The sequence below is a fragment of the Paroedura picta genome, chromosome 8, assembly GCF_049243985.1.
Source record: "Paroedura picta isolate Pp20150507F chromosome 8, Ppicta_v3.0, whole genome shotgun sequence".
Taxonomy (NCBI): domain Eukaryota; kingdom Metazoa; phylum Chordata; class Lepidosauria; order Squamata; family Gekkonidae; genus Paroedura; species Paroedura picta.
The window spans coordinates 59826092-59849931 of NC_135376.1; the positions used below are offsets into that span (position 1 = coordinate 59826092).

At 40.9% G+C, this 23840-nt stretch overlaps 1 protein-coding gene across 2 annotated transcripts in view; it reads right to left on the bottom strand.

Annotated features, from left to right (window-relative positions):
* CPXM2 (carboxypeptidase X, M14 family member 2) overlaps positions 1-23840 on the bottom strand; it is a 96306-nt gene that overhangs the window by 16857 nt on the left and 55609 nt on the right. For both annotated transcript variants that reach the window (XM_077350022.1, XM_077350023.1), the window contains 6 exons: positions 21686-21836; positions 18088-18176; positions 8979-9102; positions 6904-7100; positions 3659-3838; positions 1217-1514 (listed from right to left, as the gene is read on the bottom strand). In XM_077350022.1, coding sequence (XP_077206137.1) covers positions 1217-1514; positions 3659-3838; positions 6904-7100; positions 8979-9102; positions 18088-18176; positions 21686-21836 — 1039 coding nt within the window. The remainder of the gene's footprint in view (positions 1-1216; positions 1515-3658; positions 3839-6903; positions 7101-8978; positions 9103-18087; positions 18177-21685; positions 21837-23840) is intronic.

The window sequence follows — 23840 nt, forward strand, 5'->3', positions numbered from 1 at the left end:
GTTGCAGCTGACTCCGTGCATTATCGGTGATTTTAATCACCACCATTCCACCCCGAACGCGCGCTAAAACCCCCGTGCATAATGGGTCCAGGGGATACCTTTACCATTACTTGTACTAACAAAGGCAAACACACATGTTTTGAGATGTCAGGGATGTCTCCTCCAGATTTCTGTTCTGCTAAGCAAAACCTATGATGCTATAATCTTCAGGTCCCCATGGTGAGGGAAAAATTATTTACAAGCCACCTCATCAGGAGGGCATTTTTGTAAAGGGAATATAGATATAGTACAAAGGAATTGTTCATGAGGATGCTTGTATAAAGGCAATAGAGTTGTAGTTTATTGCATTGTTTTCTGAACATATTCATTTCTTTTTATTGCACTGTTTTCTAATTCTGCAATTCAATTTTATTGAATATTTTTCTATATGTCTCATACTGTTTTTCTGGCATTACTATTAAATATTATAATCTGCCTTGAGTTGAAGGAAGGAAGGAAGGAAGGAAGGAAGGAAGGAAGGAAGGAAGGAAGGAAGGAAGGAAGGAAGGAAGGAAGGAAGGAAGGAAGGAAGAAAGAAAGAAAGAAAGAAAGAAAGAAAGAAAGAAAGAAAGAAAGAAAGAAAGAAAGAAAGAAAGAAAGAAAGAAAGAAAGAAAGAAAGAAAGAAAGAAAGAAAGAAAGCTCCAGAGCTATAATTTGCAAGGAATGCCTGCCCCAGTGTTCCTTAAATTATGATATTAAGACCAAAACTTTCACTATCAAGGAAAGCCAATTTACCAGCATCATAATCCTCTCTTCTTTGAGCCCCAATTTACAGCTCATTTTCTCCCTTCACCTTCACCCATGAAAATACTTTTCACTGTTAGAATGATTCCATAGATCCCATGTCTTCTTTTTGGAGATTTTTGAGTGAAAGCCTTTAGAATCTTATAAAACCACCAGTGTTTGAACAAATGTATAGCTCCTGCTCTATTTAACCTATGCCAGGTATTCTTTAAATTCAGCACACTGAATAAATGAAGGCTGTCATGCAAAGCAGTGGGAAGCTAGGCCCTTTGTGATACAGATTTGACAGCTCCTTGTCACTCAAGCGTCACCTTGCAAAACACAATGGGACAGAGTGATTAAAGTATTGTTTCCACTCTGTGTAGATGAGTGACAACCTTTAGATTCAAAGCACAAATAACAATCGAATTGGGGGGGGGGGGAGACACTTACTTCCTGCAACTGTGTGCCATGATGCTCCATTAACAGTTCCATCTTCCTTTTGAAAGTCCTCTGTGTGGCAAACTCGTCTCCAAGCATCTGTCATTAGTCGATGAGTGGATGCATAGGAATATGCCAGCCATCGAAATACGTGATCATCTGGGGTAGGAGTGTGCTCCTGTGTTTTCCATGTTGACCGCACCATATCATAGGGATAGGCAACAACTAGCTCTCCTCCCTGTAAGTTGCCCCCAAGCACAAATGGGTTTTTTTCCATCCATGCTATCACTGCTCGTGTTTCAACTGCCACCTAGAGGGCAGAAAGAAAAATAAAGACACCACAGAAAGGATGGTGAAGTCATCGCAGAATAACTGTCCCATCAAGTGAAGCTCAAAAAGAAGCAAAATCACAGTTTTTTTTTTCTTGTATTAGGGATTCGTGAAAATTCCCTATTTTGTTTCTGTTTATATTTTTGTGTGCAGTTTTGTGTTTGTTCCATAAATATATTTAGGAATGTTATACAGCTTTGACATGAAATTCCTGGCATATAATCATGCAACACACAACAGTAACATGTATAAAGTACCTACAATTTATTATACTGATTTACTGACACATACAAACAAATACATTTCTGACAGGACATCAGGTAAACAAAATGGCACTTTTTTTTTTTTTTACTTATCACCATGTGGATTTGTACAGTGAAATAGCATGGATAAGAAATTCTAGTTGATCTGTTTCTCATAAAAGAATCCTTAGAAATTCAGTGTGTTAAAATCAGGGTGTTTTTTTTTGTTTTATTGAATATTACAGAACTAAGTCCTTTCACTATAGATATATTACAAAGCTGAAGGAGCTACCGTATATACTTGCATATAAGCCAAGTTTTTCAGCCCTTTTCTAAAACTGAAAAAGTCTCCCTCGGCTTATATGCAGGTTTTTTTTTTTAAGCTGCCAGTCTAGACATGAAGGTGAGGTTGGGAGACAAGTATACTTAACTGAAGAAGCAGAGGCAGGAAGAGACATAGCAAGCCCAGGAGGGACAGTGGGAGGGGAGGGAAGAGCAGTCTCTGCCCCCCCTTACTGCCTTAACGAGGATAGTACGCTAGCACGAGGCTAGCAGGTGCTGCTGCTTCTGCAGGAAACTCTGAAGCCTCTGTCTCAGAGGGAGAGCAGAGAGCAGAAGTAGGAAACGCCCCTAAGAGAAACAGAACACCCAGCTAAGAAGAAGGGAATGGGATAAGAAGAAGGATTGGATGTAAAAAGGCAAGAGGGGTCAGAGGGAAAAAGGGAGGAGGGGGGAAAGAGGGAGGAGGGGGGTGGGAAGAAAAGGGGGGAAGATCCTGGCATGGAGGGGGACAAGTTGGACTCAGCCTTTGTATGTGGTCAGTTTCAGCAATAAAGCATTCTGCGTAGCCATTTGTATGTCTCTTTAATAAACTTCAGAAAATTATTTTTAAGACTCAGAATATGCCTTCTTGGGGAGAATTGCCATGGGACATGATGCTTTGCCAGTCAAGGACATTTTCTTTTCTTTCACAAAGTTACTCTATCTGCTCTTATCTACTCACAAAGAAAAAAGAAGAAGTGCTCCCCTACACTTTGCAGGTTTATATTCCAAAGGCAACTGGCATCCATTAATAGTTCATTTATTTACAGTTATTTTGGCCAGCATCAGTTAGGACCAAGCATACATTCATGCCTTCACATCACATTGCTGTGATTTCAGCTAAGAAACTGTGAATAGTAAGCAGCCTGGAAAAGAAATATCCACTGAAATTAATGTCTTTTACAAACCGTAATGTCATAATGTCAAAAAACCCTATAAACTGGATTTATATAAATGTTCCCCATTTATTTCACCTAATGTTTAGAACCACTGGAACAAATATTTAAACAGGACATGCAGAAATGAGGAACTATTGTTGCCCTATTAATTAAATGTTATGCAACAATTGAAGCCTATTAATCTGCAATATTAATCTGCAATATTATTATTAAGCCTATTAATTAAGCCTATTAATCTGCAATATTATTATTAGAAGATTTGCTGAAGGTTTTTTTTCCCCAGTAAAAGCTTTTCAGCCAGAATTATGCTTTGTAAATTAATCTGAAGTCTAGAATTCAAAGCATAAAAGGAAAGGGAGAAACCAAATACACATTACTGACTATTCATTGATCAAAGCCCTGTACTGCAGTGTAAGCAGCTATAAGAATTGCAGATTCATTCTCAATGAAATAAGTGAATAAATCCCAGTAATATAAATGATGAGCATTACCATTATTAGTTTTTTAATACAAGCCAAGTATTACATTAAGAATTCCATTTTGCACAAAGTTTCTGAGGAAAGAAGCAGGATGGTCATAACCTACTTCTTAAAAGACTGCTTAAAAGTTCTATGAGAAGGGATCATTCTTTTGTCTTTATCTTTGAAGATGCTTCTACTTACTGTAGCATTTTCAGACAGATACCAATCTGGAATTGGTATGTGATGATTAGGGACCTTCCTTTGATGCTTCCACCGATCTTCAGCTTCCCAAAGTAGAGTGTTTAAGTCAGGGAAATTATTGTTGATATCAATGCCATCCTCAGTCCACCGTCCTAAAGACCATCCTCCTAATTCTGAGCCCTGGAAAGCAATTATAAAATAATTTGATTTAAAATTTGTTATAAAATAATTTGATTTAAAATAGCCACAATTAATGATGCTATAGAGGCACAATCTTGGTTTAGCCATAAAATGTCTGCACTCAAAGGCCAAAACAACTCTGTCACCTTTTACTGGCAAAAATTAAAGCCTGAAGGCTGGTAATATTGTTATGGTTACTTAGCAACACCACAAAAGGAATTAATTCTTTAACGCTATAGGTGATGCTTCTATAATTTTTGAAGACTTTTAGCCTTCCCATTTATTTATTTTTCTTATTTTTCTGCCAAACAGGGGCTTTAATTAGGTTTGTAGAAAGATTTGTCCTGCCTGTCTGTGTACTCTTTCTCCAGATTTAAGTATCAATATATGAGGTCATACTGAGAATCAGAAACACTGATTGTAGGAATCAGTGCTTTTAATTGTATTTGGAAACAAACCGGTGAAGATTAAGTGTACTGGGGGTATAACTAAAGTCTGTGTAGATACTGTTTTACTTCAGAGTTCTATTACTTCGGAAATTTCACCCCCGATTTCACCTGACCCTCTGCGGAATAAAATATTTTTGTTAATTTGGAGTTTCAAAACACCTTGTGTGCTGTTTAAGTTCAAAGGGGCTCTCGATCCTTCCCTCAGGTTTCTGGGCTGGGCCAACAGTCAAAATATCATACTGTGACAGGGTGGGAAAGCCAAAGTTCATCAGGAAGAAGAAAACAGATACTCAGGGAAGTTCCATCAAAAAGGGAAAGAAAAATCGAGGGAAAACCCTGTCTCTGAGGGAGGGGGAGAGAGGCATCATACCTGCAGTTGCAAATACCAGTAATGCAAAGTGTCAGGAGTGAAATATACATTTTAAGGACACCGGAGGTCACGGGATATGTTGATTTCGATGGAACAGAGGCAAAAGGTAAATTCAACACAAACTGTTAAGTGTACCTCTACCCATGGTAAGCGAATGTCTGAAGTTTATGATTTTATGGATGACAGTAAAAACACTGAAAGTGGTTAATATGTTAATTAATATATTGCAGTTTTCTTAAAGGAAAAAAAATCTCTGATGCCAAAACTCACTGTTTGTAGATGGCATCAATTATTGACTTAATTATAACTTGAAGAGAAATAAACTCAATATCACTTAACTTTTTTTTAAAAAAATCTGTTTTAAGACTTTCTCTTGATTACTTCACTGAACCACTCTTATAAATTACACAATATCCTACTAAGGCATTTTAGTACTAAAGAAATGCTGATGCTTTGACCATGCTGCCAGTTTGAGTGAACTGCTGGAAGAAAGACAAATCTAAAAAGTAGCAGTTATATCAAACCAGGGCTGCAGGGGGAAAACACACAATTTCCAAATTTAATGAATATACAACTTTCAGATTTTGGATTTTGATATGGAAATTCTGACACTTGTTTTTTAAATCTAAACCTGGTCATCAAAACCTGAGTTGGGGGTATGTGAATGAATGAATGAATGAATGAATGAATGAATGAATGAATGAATGAATGAATGAATGAAATCTGTAAAAAATTCCACAGTCCTTGGCAGCTATACAATTCTGTCAAAAAAAAGATAATAAAGAAAGAAAAACAGAGAAAAATTGTTTCATTTTACACTTTTGGGGAGGGTGGTATATAAATAAATAAATATGACATTTAATATTATATTATATAATTTCTCACCTTATGTGTTTTCTAGGCTGTGTGGCCATGGTCTGGTGGTTTAAGTCAGTGACATTTCACCAGTAACTATGGCTGGTATCTTCAGAGGTAGGAGTTAGCCAGGTGGGAATCTCTCTGGGCCAAAATGTGGAGTGTATGAAAAGTTGATGGGCATTTTATTTACTTACTGGTGGACTTGCCAATAAACTCCACCCAGACACAGGTACACTATTTCCTGTTTCCAGTCCATTCCCTGGAAGACGCCCAGATAAGACAGGAATGTGATATGTTAACACACAAACACCCTGAGAAGAAAATAAAATACCTAGCAGCTGTTCACACACTTTACATTTTGACATGGAGAGATTCCTATATTGCCATATCCTACCTCTGAAAATGGAAGCCACAGTTGCTAGTGAAATGTCAGAGACTAAAACTATGAGATCACAGCCACAGACCCCAGGGGGGGGAAAAAACATTGATTCATTTTCGACAATTCACCAGTTCAAATGCTTTCCCCGCATATAGGAAAATCAATGTAGCCTGATTTTCATTATGTTTTTCCAATTATTCAAAAACATTCAACACCTTTCTAAAATTGTCCTTTACATTACAGTAATGCCATGATATGTTACAGAGCATTTGATGCCATTGCACTATGGATGAAGGAACTCAGAGCCCTAAGCAGACCTTGATGAGCACTGGGAAGTATGCTTGTCTCTTATTATTTGTCATAAGGTTTTAAAAGGTATTTTTTACATTAATAATGAAAGAAAAGTGTTTACTTCAACTTTTTAGGCTTAGTTAAGACAGGCTGGACATGCCTTCCAAAGATGGGGAAAATGAATGCACAGGCCAGCTTTCCTCCAAAATGGATCCATCCTCATGCTGACACTGCCAATAAAGTTGTGATTAAAGAAGCACAGAAAAAAACGGACACTCATAATAGCATGACTATGGGAAAGGTGGATTGGTGAAGCCATATGCAAGGTGGCTGAAGCAGTGGAGCAGATCTAGTTCAATCCCCTGCCACCTGTTGGACCCTGCCCCTACTAGGATCCTTGTGATTGGCCAAGAAGTTGGGGGGGGGGAGACAGAAATCAAACTCCACCCCAGTCAGGCTTCCTGCCCCATTCTGAACAAATAGGCCCCCGAAGTATGGGTCCTTGCTTCCGAAAGTCTGATGAAACCTGAGCCAGTTTGCTGAGAGGGCAGCATACAAAAAATAATTTTTAAAAATAAGCATGGCCAGATTTTTGTCTTTAAAAAATAACCTCTCAACTTAAAAAAAATTACACCAATATGAACCTAGTTTAGTCAATTTTCATAATGAAAATCACTTCTGTGTCAGTTTTAATGAAGTAAATTACTCCCTTCCTTACCACTTCATATGCTTTCTCATATCCATCTGGGTTGATTGAAGGAAGGAGATGAATTCTCGTATCTTCAATGAGGCGTACAATACGTGAATTTCCAGCCAGATATTCCTGGCACATGAACTGCATTAACAAAAGTAGCAGCTCTCGCCCAAGCACTTCATTCCCATGAGCCCCTGCCATGTATCGGAATTCAGGCTCACCTGTTCATAGCCAAAGTAAGATGTAAGCACACTGAAAACTGCATCTAACATTCACTAAAGAAATGGAACATTTCAGCCTAGAATTGAAATTTGAAAAGAAAGGAATATCCCAGTTCCTATATAACTTCCTTACCTCTCTAGTATTACATAAGAGTGATGGACAACTATAGGCCTAAAGGCCCAATCCATCTCTCATGGCTTTTCAACTATCCCTTAAAGTGTAATCCTTAGTCAATAGTAAATCCCCTTTTACTCCATGATGTTTATTCCCAGCTGAATGTTCTTAAAATTGCACCATTTCACATCAGAAGAACACTCACCTCCTCGCCTTTGCTGCCTTCAGGCAGCAAGTCAGGCTTTCCAGCCCCGGCATTGTGCTCTTGTGCGTGCACACGCCCACGCTATGATCACGTGAGTACACGGGAAGCGCAGGGGCATTCTGCCCCGGCGCAATGTCTGGCAGCAGCCCAGCATGGCTGCTGCTGTGCATAATGGGTCACGCTGAACAGGAGTGAAAAACAAGTCTCTCTAGCTCCTCTTCCTCCAGTATTTTCTTTCTTTTTCTGCTGTCAGGTTCTCTGTGAGGGTGGTGACTGAGGGATGTCAGGGAGGGATGCCAGCATCATGTGATGGTTGATTGCTTTCATATTTGGTTGGTGGGGGAGAATTGTCGGCATGCTACACTGATTGGGATAAGTGGAACATACGTTGCTATATTCTCAGCTCCTTGGAGTTGGATCTTTTTTGTTATTTCCTTTTTCTGCTGAAATACCACAGGATATGGACTAGCTAAGCCAGTGCCTGAGGCATAAGATTGAGCTGTAGAAACCTTACTGACTAAGGATCCACTTGACTACATCTGACAAAGTGAACTCAAGCCCATGAAACATCATGCCACAATAAATCTGTCTTCTGGTGTCAAAAGACTCTCTTTTTTTGTCTTTGTTATGACAGACTAACACAATTAGCCCTCAGGAAAATATCTATGATTATCCTAAACCATGAAGCCAAAATCCTTCATACACATGACTACATTTTGAAGTAGAATTCATTTTAAAAGATTCATCTGTCAAGAATATAAACAAGAAAAGAAATGACATTAAACAATCATTGTCAATGATGAAACGTACAATCTTTCAAGAGGAGCTAGTAAAGAAACAAGGGAAAGAATAGACTACATTCAATAAATTGAAACAGCTATCTTTGAAATGCTTTTCAATGACCAGACCCAATATAAACCTTTGATTTTGGGCATGCCAAGAGATCAGCAATGAATGGTTCAAAGAACCAGTTAGAAGACTGAGATGATACTTGCTAGCTGTGATAATTCTGGCTCATATTGTCTATCATGAGCCAAACCTAGAATTTTGACTGCTTTTTAGGTTATTGGTATACTTATGATTAATGAATAGATATGTACATAAGTTTTTCCAGCATTATCTTGTCATCCCAACAGTGACGTATTTGTAGTGCTTTAAAAATAAAATATAGGAGTACTCAAATAAGCAATTGGAAATATTTTGAATTTTCTCTAGATATAGAATACAGAATAGAATATAGAATACAGAAACAAGGATGGTCAGCATTGATTTTTCTAGATTATACTACAGTCACTTTCTGGTCTTGTTTCAGTTAGAAAAATATATATAATCCATGGGCACCAGGAAATCCGATCCCACCTCTTGGATGGTTATGATTTATGTACATTTTTATCCTTTAAACAGAACAATAACATCAAAATTCGCCCCTTGGGGATTCGCTGCCATGACTATTATAAGCACTTCCCCTCAGTGAATATATGGGTTTCTAAAAAGAGCAAACATTTTAAAGTTCTATCCAGAAGCCCAGAAATGGATTTTTATAACATATAATCCTAACCAACTTCATGTTCTCCTGGGTTGTCTGAGATCTCAACAGCATACAGTTTTAGTCCTTGATGACTCTTCCCAATATTGTAAATTCTTGTGATATTTGGACACATCTCATTTACAACTTTCATCAGCTGAAAAATAAACAAAGAAAAAAGTTATATAAAATAATAGACTGGCAGATACATATCTGGTATGAAAAAAACTGGAGGATTTCCTGCATGCAGAAAAACAACATACGTACAGCTAGAGCCTTATAAGCTCTTCCTCATATGTGAGCTTGTTTACTATCTATAATCTTTAACCGCTCCTAGTGGAGCGGATTAAATAATTCGCTAAGGGCCCCGGTGGCGGGCCCTGTCCGTGATGAGGAAGGGTGCCCGTAGGCCCCTTCCCCCGGACTGCAAAGCACCTGCTGATTGTCAGTCTGGCGGCAAGGGACCAATTGCGAGCCATGCACAGCGCTGGACTGACTAATCGGGAGGTGCAAAGCGCCTCCCAATCCACCCCCCTTCAAGGTCGCCTGCAGCCGCCCGCCAGCCGCCATTACCTGCCTCACCAGCATCAGGGCAGGTCACCTCCTCCCAGCCCCAACACGATGGCCTGGCGGCCGCAGCCCTATCCCCGGCACTGCCTCCAGCCACCGCATCCTCCAGACCTTGCCCCCACCCTGCACAGCAGGCGGCAGCCCACGACGCCACCCAAAGATCCAGGAAGCGGCTGCGGCGCTGGCACCCACCCCGCTCACTCCCACACCCTCTCAGCTGCCGCGCGACGTCGCCCGCCGCACTGCCCGCTGCAGGTACATTGCCGAACCTCTGCGGCCCTACAGCCCGCCCCACCCCTGACCACGATGCCGGCCCGCCATGCCACCAGACAACCACCCTGAAGACGGTGCACTCACCGACAGCTCCGCCGCCATTCGGCCCTGGATAGGCCGTGCCGCGGGCAGGGGGGGCAGGACGAGCCGCCTCCAGCTCATGCAGCGCCCCACGACCCCCCTCGAGTTTGGCCCCTCGCACAGTGCCCATGGACAGCCGGCCCCTGACACTCCCAAGCCCTGCTAGTGCCCGCTGCATTCAGAGAGCAGCGGGCTTATTTACTAGTAATTATATAAAAAGTAGAACATAAAAACGTAGCAATTGTGATATTATCCAAGCATATCAAATTAATTCATTCTACTTGTGCCTATGAAGAAAGGCAAATGAAATCTTGTCCACTTAAAAAAAACCTGCATTATGCAAGGGATTGATTTCTTTTTTAAAGCAGTGCAAGCAGAATAAGAAAGGGATCAATAATTTCAACAGAGAATCTTTACCTAAGTGGGCTTTTCAGATTTAACCCTCAGGATGTTTATTCAATGTAGAATAAACAATAGAAAGGATTCTGTGGGAAATTCTGATGTGTCCATTGATTCCAGAAAGTGCTGACTGGATATATTGGGCCACTGCAACATCATTGCCCTATATACCACACAAGACACCCACAGACCCATTATGCATGGACCAGAATGCCCATGCTGGCAGCAGCAAGGCATAGGAGAAAATCCCCAATTATGCATGCCCCCACAGCCAGCGCGGGCATGGCCCGGCCCTGGGCCACCGAAGGCACGCATTATGCAAACGCGGGCACTTTTGCAGTCCCTGGGATACCATGGGCACCGGCAGGGGCTGGGGCAGGCTGGTGCTGTGCATAATTGAAGCACCAGGCCTTTCGGCCCACCCGGCCCTGACCTACGGTGTCCCTGTAGGGACACCGCACGCCCCTGCAAGCTCCATGGAGTTGTGGAGCCAGCAGGGGCATTCCCCTGCCCCCACTGTAGCATGTGGGGGGCCTGGCCCCTCCCCACTCCTACCAGTGTCCTCGACTTCCTGGCCCCGGTGCACAATGTATGTGCACGCGCTACGCCAGGGCATCCCCATGTGCTGGGGGAACCCTGCCCACAGTGGGGCATCCTGCCCCACCGAAATGGCACAGCAGCTGCCCAGCATAGCAGCTGGCGTGCATAATGGGTCAATGTCACACATTGTAGGGAAAAGTCTAGATTAAGAGAACTGAATACAGCAGAGAGTATCCTTTGGCCAGGGTCAGATTGAATGCAGCAAGGGAAAAGTACAGTGGAATTAGGTGTTCTCCCTGGACCTGAAGCAGCATGTGAGTTCTGATGGCTTCTCTATATTTGTATATTTCATTGGGGCAAATCTCTGCATAGTGAAAGATGATGTGTCATGATTATTTATTTAGGATATGCCCATTTTATGCTTCAATTGAGCTCCTTGGATTGAAGATATAAGGAAGATTATATGCTATTTTATGCCCTTTGGCAACCTATAGAATAGAGAACTTTAATGTGTCCTGTGGTGCTCAGAAAATGGTTCAAACAAAACTTCAACTGTGATCAGAAATGCAGATTGAACCTGCACTTGCCCATAAAGCACTGGCTTTCTGGAAACAATTAAAAATGCTATTTCTCACATCTGGTGTCCTTATTACTTGATGGACTGCTGCCCGCAAAATATTCCATTCTATATTCTGAGTTCGTCCTACTTCATGTACTCCTAACTTCTAATGGAAATACTACATTTTTTTCCTTTTCTGGTTCGCCAGCTGTTGAACTCCATAGTCAAACAGGCTCACCTGGTAATTTTTTTTTAACTTTCAAGAGGTTGGTGGAAACCAAAGGTTATTTTCCAAAGGTTATTTCCTTTTGGAATCTTGACATGATTCTACTTAGAAACATAGAATCATAGAGTTGGAAGGGACCTCATGGGTCATCTAGTCCAACCCCCTGCAGGACACTCACATCCCAATCGCTCATCTACTGTAACGTGCCACCCCTTTGTCTTCACAGAATCAGCCTCTCCGTCAGATGGCTATCTAGCCTCTGTTTAAAAATTTCCATAGATGGAGAACCCACCACCTCCTGAGGAAGCCTGTTCCACTGAGAAACTGCTCTGTCAGGAACTTCTTCCGGATGTTCAGATGGAATTTCTTTTGAATTAATTTCATCCCATTCGTTCTGGTCTGTCCCTCTGGGGCAAGAGAGAACAATTTGCTCCATCCTCTATATGGCACCCTTTTAAATACTTGAAAATAGTTATCAGATCCCTTCTCAGTCGTCTCCTCTCTAGGCTAAACAGACCAAGCTCCCCCAGCCTTTATTAATATGTCTTGGTCTCCAAACCCCACAGCATCTTTGTTGCTCTCCTCTGGACACGTTCCAGTTTGTCTACATCCCTCTTCAATTGGGGTGACCAAAACTGAACACAGTACTCCAAGTGAGGCCGAACCAGAGCAGAGTAAAGCGGTACCATCACCTCCCTTGATCTGGACACAATACTCCGTTTGATACAGCCCAAAATCCCATTTCCCTTTTTAGCCACTGAGTCACACTGCTGACTCATGTTCAATGTATGGTTTACTAAGACTTCTAGATCCTTTTCGCACATCCTACTGCCAAGACAAGTCTCCCCCATCTTATATTGGTGCATTTGGTTTTTCCTACCTAAGTGCAGAACTTTACATTTGTCCCTATTGAACTTCATTTTATTCAGTTTAGCCACTTCTCGAGCATATCAAGATCATCCTGTATTCTGTTGCTGTCTTCAGTTGTGTTTGCTACCCCTCCCAGTTTAGTATCATCTGCAAATTTAATAAGTATCCCCTCTAATCCTCTACTTATTAGCTTTTATTTGACTAGATAGTGAAATTTCATATAGCTAGAGTGGTTTTGATTTTAGAATTTGTTTATTGTTCTAGCCTTCTTTTTGTGATCTATGTTTGATATGTTATTGGTTGTTTATATATTTGCCACTTTAAAAGCTGGGTAAACAATGAGACAACTTTTTAATGTGATAAATATATTCTATTTAAATAAATTCTGAAAAAGGTGTTTTTTGTTCATCTATATTGGTAGCTAATGATATTGAGTCTTTTATAATAATTCAGTGAATTAAAGTTGTGGGCACTTTTCCTTCTTATTTTTCATTGCTGCATAAATTGCATATTTGGCAGATATTTTGCCTCTGTTTGCAGAAACAGAGTAGCTTCTGATAATATGCAATCACAGCTATTAAAAAGCCCAAGATTATAAATCATTCCCAGAGTAAATTCACTAATAGACAATTATTATGAATTGTATGCAACAACTATTTATTTTATTAATATTCTGTAAAAAAAAAACCCTGCATAAATCCCCTAACAATATAAATTCTGTACTCAGAACAGTTTACTTCATTATGTAGCTGATATCTTTAAAACAATACCTCAGAAAGCCAAATGCAACACTGTTCTCTTGTCTGAATATTCCTTTCTAATTCCTCTTAATATCACAATCCTCAGAATTTACTTGGATTGACTAGGTAGACAGGCAAAAAAAAATCATTTTGTATTGCTCCAGGCCAGGCCTATCAGGGAGGAAGGAGAGGACACCTGAGCCCATTATGCACATGTTGCATAATGCACTTTCAATTATCTTTAGAAGTAGAATGTCCACTTTTGCACAAGAAAATCCAGCTGCAAAAGCACTTCGAAAGTGTATTATCTGACATATGCACAATGGGACCTACCTGATCTGATGAAGAAATAGTACTGAAGTATCAGCATGCAAAAGAGGCAATGGTGATGAATGGTACTATATATGTTAAAAAAGTGATTAGCAAAGATTTTTCTGGAAATATTTGAGCCTCTCTTTTTTGTCTGAAGATCCAAACAGGCAGAAATTTGGCTCAGTCTATCACGATATATACAAACATTTCTGTAAAGAAAAATAGGGCTATGCAGAATGACTACGAGTGGAAAAGAACAATGGAGGGCCACTTAATGATCCAATTACAAAGTCAGTCAACAAGCAGGCTACATAAGAGGCCACAATGAAGGGCATAATTCTCTATTGACCAATTACCGCATCCACTACTGTTTAATCCCATTTCTCTTCACTCCTTATGTAAGATCAGAGGAAACAATTTTCTCCTGTTTTGAGTTATTAGTTTCTCTGAAATATATTTCAAATCTGAGCAACCTGCCTTTGCACAATTAGGATCTAAAACCACATTTAACTTTATTGTTCTTGACACTAATTATGCCAATTGAGTTTCTACTCATCTAATCTGTCTGCTGCAAATATAGGCCATGAAATCTCTTGTGAGCTCAGAGTGTGACTCAGTACACAAATGCTCAATAAAAAATGAATTATGAGTCATTCAGTATAAATATGCTGAAGATTCAGCACACCAAACATGATTCACATACTTCAAGTCCTAATATATTATGTTTAGATATTTGAAGACAAAATCAGAAAGAAATATCTTTAGTATGTTTTACACCTACATGTATGGCAATAAAAATCTTGATTTTTTTGTTGTATGCTTTAAGTTAAGGGGAGACAATAATAGTTGGTAAATCTAAGCTTAGACTGGCAAATGTTCATGCTCATATGAATGTTGGTCATTTATATGCACTATCCTTCTGCAGTCAGTCACATTACCTGTCAATTCTGGATGGAATATGATTCATGTCTATAGTAATATATAATTACAGCTGTAGAAATGAAAGGCTGAAACTTTCTGAAGGTCATCTAGCATGAAGGTCATCTGGGCATGAACCTGGAAAATGTGATTTGGTTCATGGTACCCCAGTCCACCAATTATGAACCATCACAAACATTTTAGAGCTAAGTTTCAGTTCATGAGGTTTGTGGTGCAATAGAACTTGCCCCCCCCCCTCCCAGTGTGCTAGAGATACCACATTCACAGGTAATCTCTGGCTAACTATCCTCTAACTGCTCTCAAAGGTTGGTAAAGATTCAGGGGTCCAAGTTACAGCCTCCCCAAAAAGGTACAACAGGAAAGTACTCAGCATGAGCAGAGATACAGGGTGGCTCAGAACCCTGATTCCCCCGAACACCTAAACTCCAGAAGGAGAGTGATGTTCACAATCATAAAAAAACTGAACATGCTCTGCTTTTAGCAAGTTTGCTGCCTCTCTATCTAACAGCTACCAGGAAACAGAGGAGAGGCCGTGGAGCTGAGGCTATGTTGTTGTTGTTGTTGTTGTTGTTGTTGTTAGATTTATTTCCCGCCACTCTTGAATTGGCTCATGGCGGGTTACATCTCATAAAAACCCCCACTAAAACCCTCACTTAAAACATAATTACCAACATGGTGGAAAACCCCTCCCCACCTCCCACTATTAGAGCAAGAGGAAGGAGGAAAGATGGATATTCATACCTGGATACTCATACCTGGAGGGGGTGTGTGGATCTACCTCACCGACCCCAGCCTCAACCATAAACCTGGAGGAAGAGCTCCATTTTACAGGCCCTGCGGAATGCCGTATATAGCATCCTGACCCACAGAGCAGAATGGGAACTATGTTATTGGCAACTAGCAGTGCCTGCTAAGCTTTGGAAAGCTCCTATTGGTGTTTCCAAGGCTGAAGAATAGAGATGGGCATGAGTGAACTCACAGGTCTCTGCAAACCCACAAAACTGGGTAATTTATGAGTCATGAACCGGGCTCACATGGACATGCCCCTGATGACTACACATGGCCACATAGGGTCTTACCCCTGTGAACATTCATGGGCTTTTTGGGAGGGGGGCAGAGTTTTCTCCTTTGGTGCATGTGCGTTGAATGTGGGAAATGCATGGAAATCTCTCTGCCGGCATAGATGGGGCTTGGGAGGGTTGACTTTTGATTTCTGTGGCTACTCCAATGATTACCCATTTAGCTTGATTAGAATCCTCATAAGCCAAGAGTACTGCTCCCTTTGGTTTCAATGAAAATGCCTTGCCCATGTGAGAGCTCATTGCATTCTTTTGCTCTTGGAGGGAGAGGGTGAAAGGAAGACATACGTAGCTATTTGGAGGGAGATAATTTTGCGGGATGGGTGGCAGGTTTAGAGATAAGGAGCACCTTCAGCATTACCTGTGGGTCTTCAGCTGCTGATTTCTGCTTGGCATTCAGCCCCCCTCCCCCAAGAGGCTGATTGCCCATCAATCGGTGCCTCAATGAGTGGAGGCAGATGACTTTTATTTTTTGGCTTGGGGAGGGGATTTCGTCTTGGGGGGAGGATTTCCTGGAAATATGTTCTGGGTTAACTCTCCTAAGTTTTCTACAAAGTGCTTTTGGGAAGGTGTGGGTAAAAGCCAGATCTAGATGATTTCAAATGGATCCTCATGATTTCATATGATTTTTACAATGAAAAGAAATAAAACCACATTCATTCTGTAGAGCATTTCTTAGACTATAGGCAACACCACAAATGTCATGCATCTACAGTGTCATGGTGCCACAGTGGGGCAAAAGGGGTTAAAATACACATATCCTCATGGATCTTCATGATTTTTGCACTGGGACACCCCAAATTCACTATAAGATCACTTTTTCTATCAATAGCCACAGTATACAACACAAAAATAACAAATCCACACCTTCCAGGCCACACCATGGAGAAAAAACAAGGTTCCAAAGATTGGATCCTCAGGATTTTTTGCATCCAGTCACCTCAAACTCACTCTAAGATTATCTATTCTGTCAACAGCCACAGCATATACCACAACAATCAACAAACCTTTTGGGCTACACCACATAGAAAAAACATGGTTCTGAAATGAAATCCTCACAGATCCTCAGGGTTTTTGCATCTATTCACCCCAAACTCAACATAAGATCACTTCTTCTATTGATAGCCACAGCTAACACCAAAAAATCATAGATCCATGCCTTCTTGGCCATGCCCTTGAGCAAAAACAGGGTTTCAAAGCATGAATCCCCTGGAAACATGGAGTTTTACTTTTAGTTACTCCCAAATTATTACCCAATTACATATCATGGCTATGGGTTTGGGCACCTTTAGCATCACAGAAATCTCCAAATGGACATCTCTGCGGCTCTGCCATGGTGCTAAGATTTGATCCATATTATCCTCATAGATCCTCAGAACGTTTGTGTCATGTCAACCAAAACATAACTCCACCTATTATTTTCTTTGCCTCATATTTCTACGTAGGAAGCATGCTTTGTGCAGTTGCTATGGTGGAAATCCATAGTTTCAAAGCATAAATATTAAATCAGAATATTCCATTGGTTCATATTTCATATTTTGTATTTGTCTAGTTTGCATTTCTTTAGGATGTCTAATTTCTTTCTCCTGGTGCTGCAAATCCCCCTTCGCCCATTCCTTTTGCTTGTCTGTGCATGTGTGTATAAAGGCACAAATAGAAGAAAAAGATAATACAATAACAGTCCCTTCTCCAACCATTTCTCTAAGCTAATACAGTTATTAACCTAGTTTTCCATATCGTCTATCAGAAGTGCCAATGTTCTTGGAATTCGTCAAAAGCCACTTTGCCTATTCCTTAAGAACTTTTGGTTGTGCCCTTGCAGAAAAAGCATTCCCTTCCCTCAGGAAATTCAAACCAATGCTAAATTTGATTTAAAAATGGGTCATGGAACTGCTATCCTTACAGTGTGAGAGAAACAGCAAGTGCCGATGCCTTCTGCCTAAAGGGGATGCAGTCCTTTTTCTTATTTAATACAAATCAATGAAGTAAATGCTCTCTATGGACAACATGGAACAAAGACACAAGTCTGAAGTCACGAAAACCACTGGGCTTTTCTTAATGGTACTTGTGATTACAGCCCTTCCTTTTGTTCCATGCAGATCACTGGACCCAAAGGGTTCTACTTACTTGTATGGAAACAATTTGACAGCTCTTTCAATACTTTACAGTGTGGGGTACTTCAACAATTACAGAAGTCAGCCATTCTGTCCAAATTCAGCTTTTGGGAACTTTACAAGATAAGTCTCATTTTTTTTTCCTTTTTAAATAATGAAATTATCCCAATTATTGATGAATACAGAAAGCCAATCTTTGTGTAAGTTTTTACACAGCCTAACTAAAGTTGTTTTCTTTGTTTTCAGTTGTACAAAATCCATAAGATACAGTGCAGGTGACTTTTGATAAAGAATTATAATGTCACATTGAGAACGCAACATCTTTTCTGAGCATGCTGCATTTACAAAACTTTTCTCTGGTAAATGGGAGTGCAGCACTATTGATCCACTGTTACACATGATAAAAAAATATGCATGCACACACATTCCTTATGCCCTACCTGCCTCATTTCTTTATAGTTGTGGTGCTTAAAATCAAGGTTGTCTGTTGTCATCATTTCATTTCTTCTGTGATAATAATTATTTGGATCTGTGATACAAATATTAATATGATGGTTACATTTGCAGAGGAAATATAAAGGGACCATAATGATCAGTCTAAAATATGATCTCATACAGATAAAAGACTTCCCCTGCTCCTCAAGAATTATACTTGCTAGCAGTCATTTAAAGAAGGTGTGATGGTTGCTCCTTCCTTCTGATTTATTTGTGGGAAAGCCTGCTGTTTTATTGATATCATGTTTTAGATATATAAGATTGTTCTCCATTCTGACTAGACCTCTGTGAGGTTAGTCTGTGAGGGACTGGCCCACCATCACCCAGCAGGCTTCCATGGCAAAGGGGGGGGGGGCTTCAACCTGAGTCCTCTTGATCCTAGTCCACCACTCTAACCACTTCACTACACTGGTAAAAATCCCCCTTTCCTCAGTATGCACAGTAATGAGGTAAAATGTCCTTCTTTGTTATATTTAAATTATCAGTTATTGGCTGGCTTTAAAGAACTGGAGGCTCACTCACACAGGGCTTCTTTCCCACCTCCCTCTTTTTGCTGCAGCTGTCTGATCCTCTGAAATGAAGTTTTGAAGTCTGGAGGATACTTTGCAGTGGTATGGGATGCAGCACAGGGATATGCAGTGGCAAAGGGGGAATCAATAGAAATTGCAGCCAGTCATCCAAGCTCTCTCAGCCTCACCTACCTCACAGGGGTGAATAAGGGTATTGTAAGCTGCTTTGAGATTCTTTTGGGCAGTAAAAAGCAGGGTACAAAACCCCAGATCTTCTTATATGAGTAGAAGTACCTCTCCTCAAGTGGAAGGATAGCTTGGATCTAACCCAGTGAGTTCTAATGCAGAAGAGTGTTTCAGTCTTGCCTTTTTTGCAATTCTTCACAGGACTGGTAATGTATATTCTTAATAAAATAATAAAACAGTTTTAATACAATTTAAACTTTCCATGAAACTTTCCCGAGACTGGTGCTTACTTGCAGTTTACATTTGTTCCAGAGGTTTTCATTAAAGGTAATGTTTGAAAAAAACACAGCAAATTTGAGTAAAGCATCATCTGTTATATGAGATTTAAGATTACATTGTCAACTGTTGACAAGATATGCATTGAAAAGGAAAGTGATTCACTTATACCCCTGGTTGAAATAACATCTCTTAGACCCTTATACAATAGCCCAAGAATGGACAAACTTGACTTTATTCTTATAATCTTTTCAGTGAGACAAGATTATAGTTGACTTCTTTCCACAGACTAAAAGTAATGATAATGTGATTGTGCACGTAACCCAAGGGGGGGGGGGTGGAACTAAAACAATTATGTTGTGGTTTTATGTACATATTGTCCATATACATAACTGTTTCCCAAAATGGAAAATAAAATCATGCTAACAAAGGAACAGAAAGCTTTGACCAGACCAAAGTACATCTGTCCTGTGCAGCAGTTTTTGCAAATCCAGGCCACAATGATGTTGTTTGTTTGTTTGCCATCAAGTCACAGTTGACTTACGGGTTTTCAAAGCAAGAGACATTCAAAGTGGTTTGCCATAATGACCCTGGTATTCTTTGGAGTTCATCCATCCAAATACCAGTCATGGCCAACCACTCCACAAATGAAAGCAGAGATCTGGAAGGGATTTCAAAACAGGGACATTTGGAAGTATTGCTGCCCTAAGCACACTACAAAGGTTGTGGTATTTAATTTAATTTGAAATTTTCTGCTATTGAGACATGTAATATGTGGGAAGTTACAACAACTGGTTTGGAAATCATACTCTTCAAGGAGCTATATTATTCCCCACTAAAATTAGTGAAATGGAATCCACGTAAGCATTTGCAAACAAAAAAAATGCAATCATTGGTTTATCAGCAAAAAGTACACAAAAAGAGGATGTGAAAATCAGAATTAATATGGTTGATTCATGAAGAGCTTATGTCAGGGAGGTCTCAACTATGCGTTGCATTTACCCCTTTTGTGGCAGGAGACCAGTCATGTGTTTTCTCCTGGAACAATTCAGAAATGCTGCATTTCTGGTAGTGGCCATGGGCCAGGGGGAGGAGGGGTTCCTGTTATTCCCCCCATGAATTTGCATCCCATACAGACAGGGCAAACAATTTCCCCAGAGTCATTTATAATCATAGTTGGAAAAGACCTCCAGGCTCATCCAGTCCAACCCCCTGCAGAATGTAGGGATTTCATGTCAGGAACAGGTGGGGGAGGGATGGAGAAGGAACTCCTTCTGCCTCACATGGCAGTCCCAATCCACATTGGGTCCTGAGGAACTTCTGAATTGAATTCCCACAGGAAACTCACAGCTGCTGTCATAGGCCTATTATGCACGGCCACTGAAACGGTGGCATGGAGAACGCGGAGGAGGAAGAAGCGAAGCAAACCGTTTATTCACGGGATGGGACGCAACGGCGGCAAAACCCAGAGTATCCGATTATGCACGCAGCTACTCTGGAGCCGCTTCTGGTTGCGCCCTGGTCCTGGGAAGCTCCACTTTATTCTGCATCTCACTAACATGGCTTTTTCGGCGGCATACGTTGACTCTGCGCCCAGTTGCGTGTATAATTTGTGATTTTAGCCACCGCCATTCCACCCCGAATGTGGACCTTCCACTCCGCGCATAATGGGCCATACTGCAAATCTCCATAGTATATGTAACACAGTTTTGACTGAGATTAAATACCAAACATAATCTGAGAACAGTAGCCTGGCCACTTTTTTGCCATTTAGAACAGTGGCAGCCCAGCCTGCAGCCTGCAGCTAAAGTAGGATCTAAATGCATGTTTAACGGCAACTGATATCTACTGGGTCACCAGGTGTCTACATGCAGATGAAGATTATCATTCTGGGAAAAATACCATTCTGCCTTGCAGCAAGCTCTCCGACAGTCATAAATAAATCAATTCAGTGGGTGCTCACAGGCATCTCCTTCCCTGTCTGTAGCTCTATATTTAAAAAAAACCAAAATGGGATATTTTCTGCTTTACATTTGATTTGTGAAAGAACTGGAAAGAAAAGTACATCTATCCCTTTCGGGCAACTGCAAATCCCTATGTGTCATTCTGCATCCATCTGCACAGCATTAAAGCCAGAGAGAAAACTGAAGTGCCCATGTGCCTTCTCTATCCTCTTCTTGCATGAGTCCTTATCATATTGTGTCTGCACTTTAGGAAGACCATTTTGCTATCCCTCCACTATTTAATTTATTTATTTATACTCCAAGGGACGCAAACCAACTGAAGGACTGAATGGTTTTTTGTTTCTGTTTTCCCCCCCTTACAGTAAACTGCCTAGCATATTTAACAAATAGCTTTCTCTTGGCACAGAAGGATCAATACAGGCTCTGAAAACATCTCCAATGGATTGCCTGGATCAAGGGAGATCCAGTGCTTACATTATGGACATCAGAACTGTGTTTTTCGTTTGGATGGCTCATTCAGACATAGTTTTGGTGTCTGCGCCCACTGGAACAACTCAAGGGAACCACACTGGGTGGTGCTACAATTTGTCTTAAAGATGTTCTTTTACCTGGCAGAGGGCAACCTAAGATCTCCAACCTCATGCATATGCTTCCGTCTTCATACCATGTTCGGGGGTTTATCCGAATGTAACGTGCCACAAGTGGTACAGGCAGTTCGTTGAGTACTGGGATCTCTTTTTCATCATTGCCTTCAAAAATCTGTTTTGATGCACAAAATAGTGTAGTGGGTAATTAGTGACTACTAGCATAAAGCAACCATCAGATTTGGTTCACAGTCTAAACACCCTGGACAAGGAATCTAGCAATACATTACCATTCAGGATAACAGTGCTTAGACATCAATGCAGCCTAACTGCTGAATGCTTAACTTGGGGCACAATTCTTAAATAGAATTACAGTATAGACTTAACCACTTCTTCTACCATTCAGGTCTGTATTTCTGCCTTGGGATTACACAGAGGCTTTTCAACCAATCATCCAAACAAAAGTCTCATTTGTACTTATGGATTGTTCAGAAGAGAAGTTGCTGGCATGCAGGAAATCAATAAGTGAATGACCAGCCTAAAACTGCACAATGAGTTGTTAAGGCTAAAAAGATGGTGAGAAGCAGGAAAATACATATTTGTTTGTGTATTTTAATATTATGTTTCTACCCTGTCCTTCTATAAAGATCCCCGGAGTAAATTACAAAGAGGGAAATGATAATGCCAACCTGGCTATGGAGGCAAGGGTGGCTCACATTGCCAGGTGACCAGGGTGATCTAGATAGAGGCTTACATCTGGTGGGTCCCCCAGGCAATCACTCTCCAGGTGGGATTACCAGTGGCAAGGGAAGCCATAATGTGGGAAAGGTGGTAGTGGTCTCCCCAGGGTGCCACTGGAATCCCGGGTACCCTGCAGGAAGAGGATCCTTTCCGTGCCTTGCCAAAGCTCCTGCTGGACCGTTTACACACTGGGAACTTCACTGGCCCAGATCCCATGCAGGAGCACAAATTGGGGGTGGATGAGGTGCACCAGGCCAAATACTCTCCCGCATGGGTGCAGGAAGAGGTGGGGCAACCTACCATGAATAAAACTCCAACCTGCAGCCCGGCATGAAACCTCCAGTGCATAAACGGTCCTGGAGATGAAATAAAAATGTGGCCTACTTTATTCCAACCACTTTATTGTGCATCTTCCTACAAGCCCAGAATGCCATCCAGCTAGGCAAATGTGTACCAAATGTCATGAGGTTGAAAGCTGCAGTATCACTCTGCACCCATCTTCACAAGAGAAAACCTGCTATTTCCTCACCCTTTGTGTATATGATATCATTGCAGCTAGAGAGCCTCAATACCACACAGGGTTTTTTTTTCTCACTCTGACCAATCAGTTGTCATCAAGCCAATGCTGTACCAAACAGGCATGTACTGTAATGTATACAGGCTTTAGGGGACCCTCAAAGACCCTCAACAAAAATGTATCAATTGAAAATTTAATTTCTGTTGACCAAGTTACAGTCCTCAATGTATTTTTAGGATGAGTAAGCAAAGCTCTTATAATTGTTTCTAGAGTAGTTCTACATGGATGTTATTAATGGGTGGAAATATTAATTAATTGTACATGTTGCTTAACTGCTCCATATGATACATGTTTCATTATTTATTTATTTTCATTTTTGTAGATTTTTATACTGTCCTCCCATACAGCCCAGGGTGGTTTACATTGGAACATCATGGGATAACTAGAACGTCATACATTAATAACTGTCACAACAACATATCAGTAACAATTCTAGTAATAAATATAAGTTTAGCAGATTACCATAATTAGCAGATTACCATAATTTAACAATTTCAATATAAAAACTTTAACAGAATGCCTAGGGAGGTCAGAATCATTCAGATTTTGGAGAGTATGGCTTGAGGGGACCACCGGATGCTTTTAGATCTGATTAACCTCAGTTGATTGCCCGGTGGAGGAGCTCACTTTTGCAGGCCCTGCAGAATTCTGGGAGTCCAACCAGGGCCCTGATTTCTTCAGGGAGCTTGTTCCACAAGGTTGAGGCCTGACATACTTCTTTGGAGCCAAGGATTACTAGCCGGTTGGTGGTGGCAGAGCGTAGTGCACTTTTGGGGATACAGGCAGAGAGATGGTCTCTCAGGTACACTGGGCCCAGACTGCATATGGCCTTGAAGGTAATTACCAGTACCTTAGCCTAAT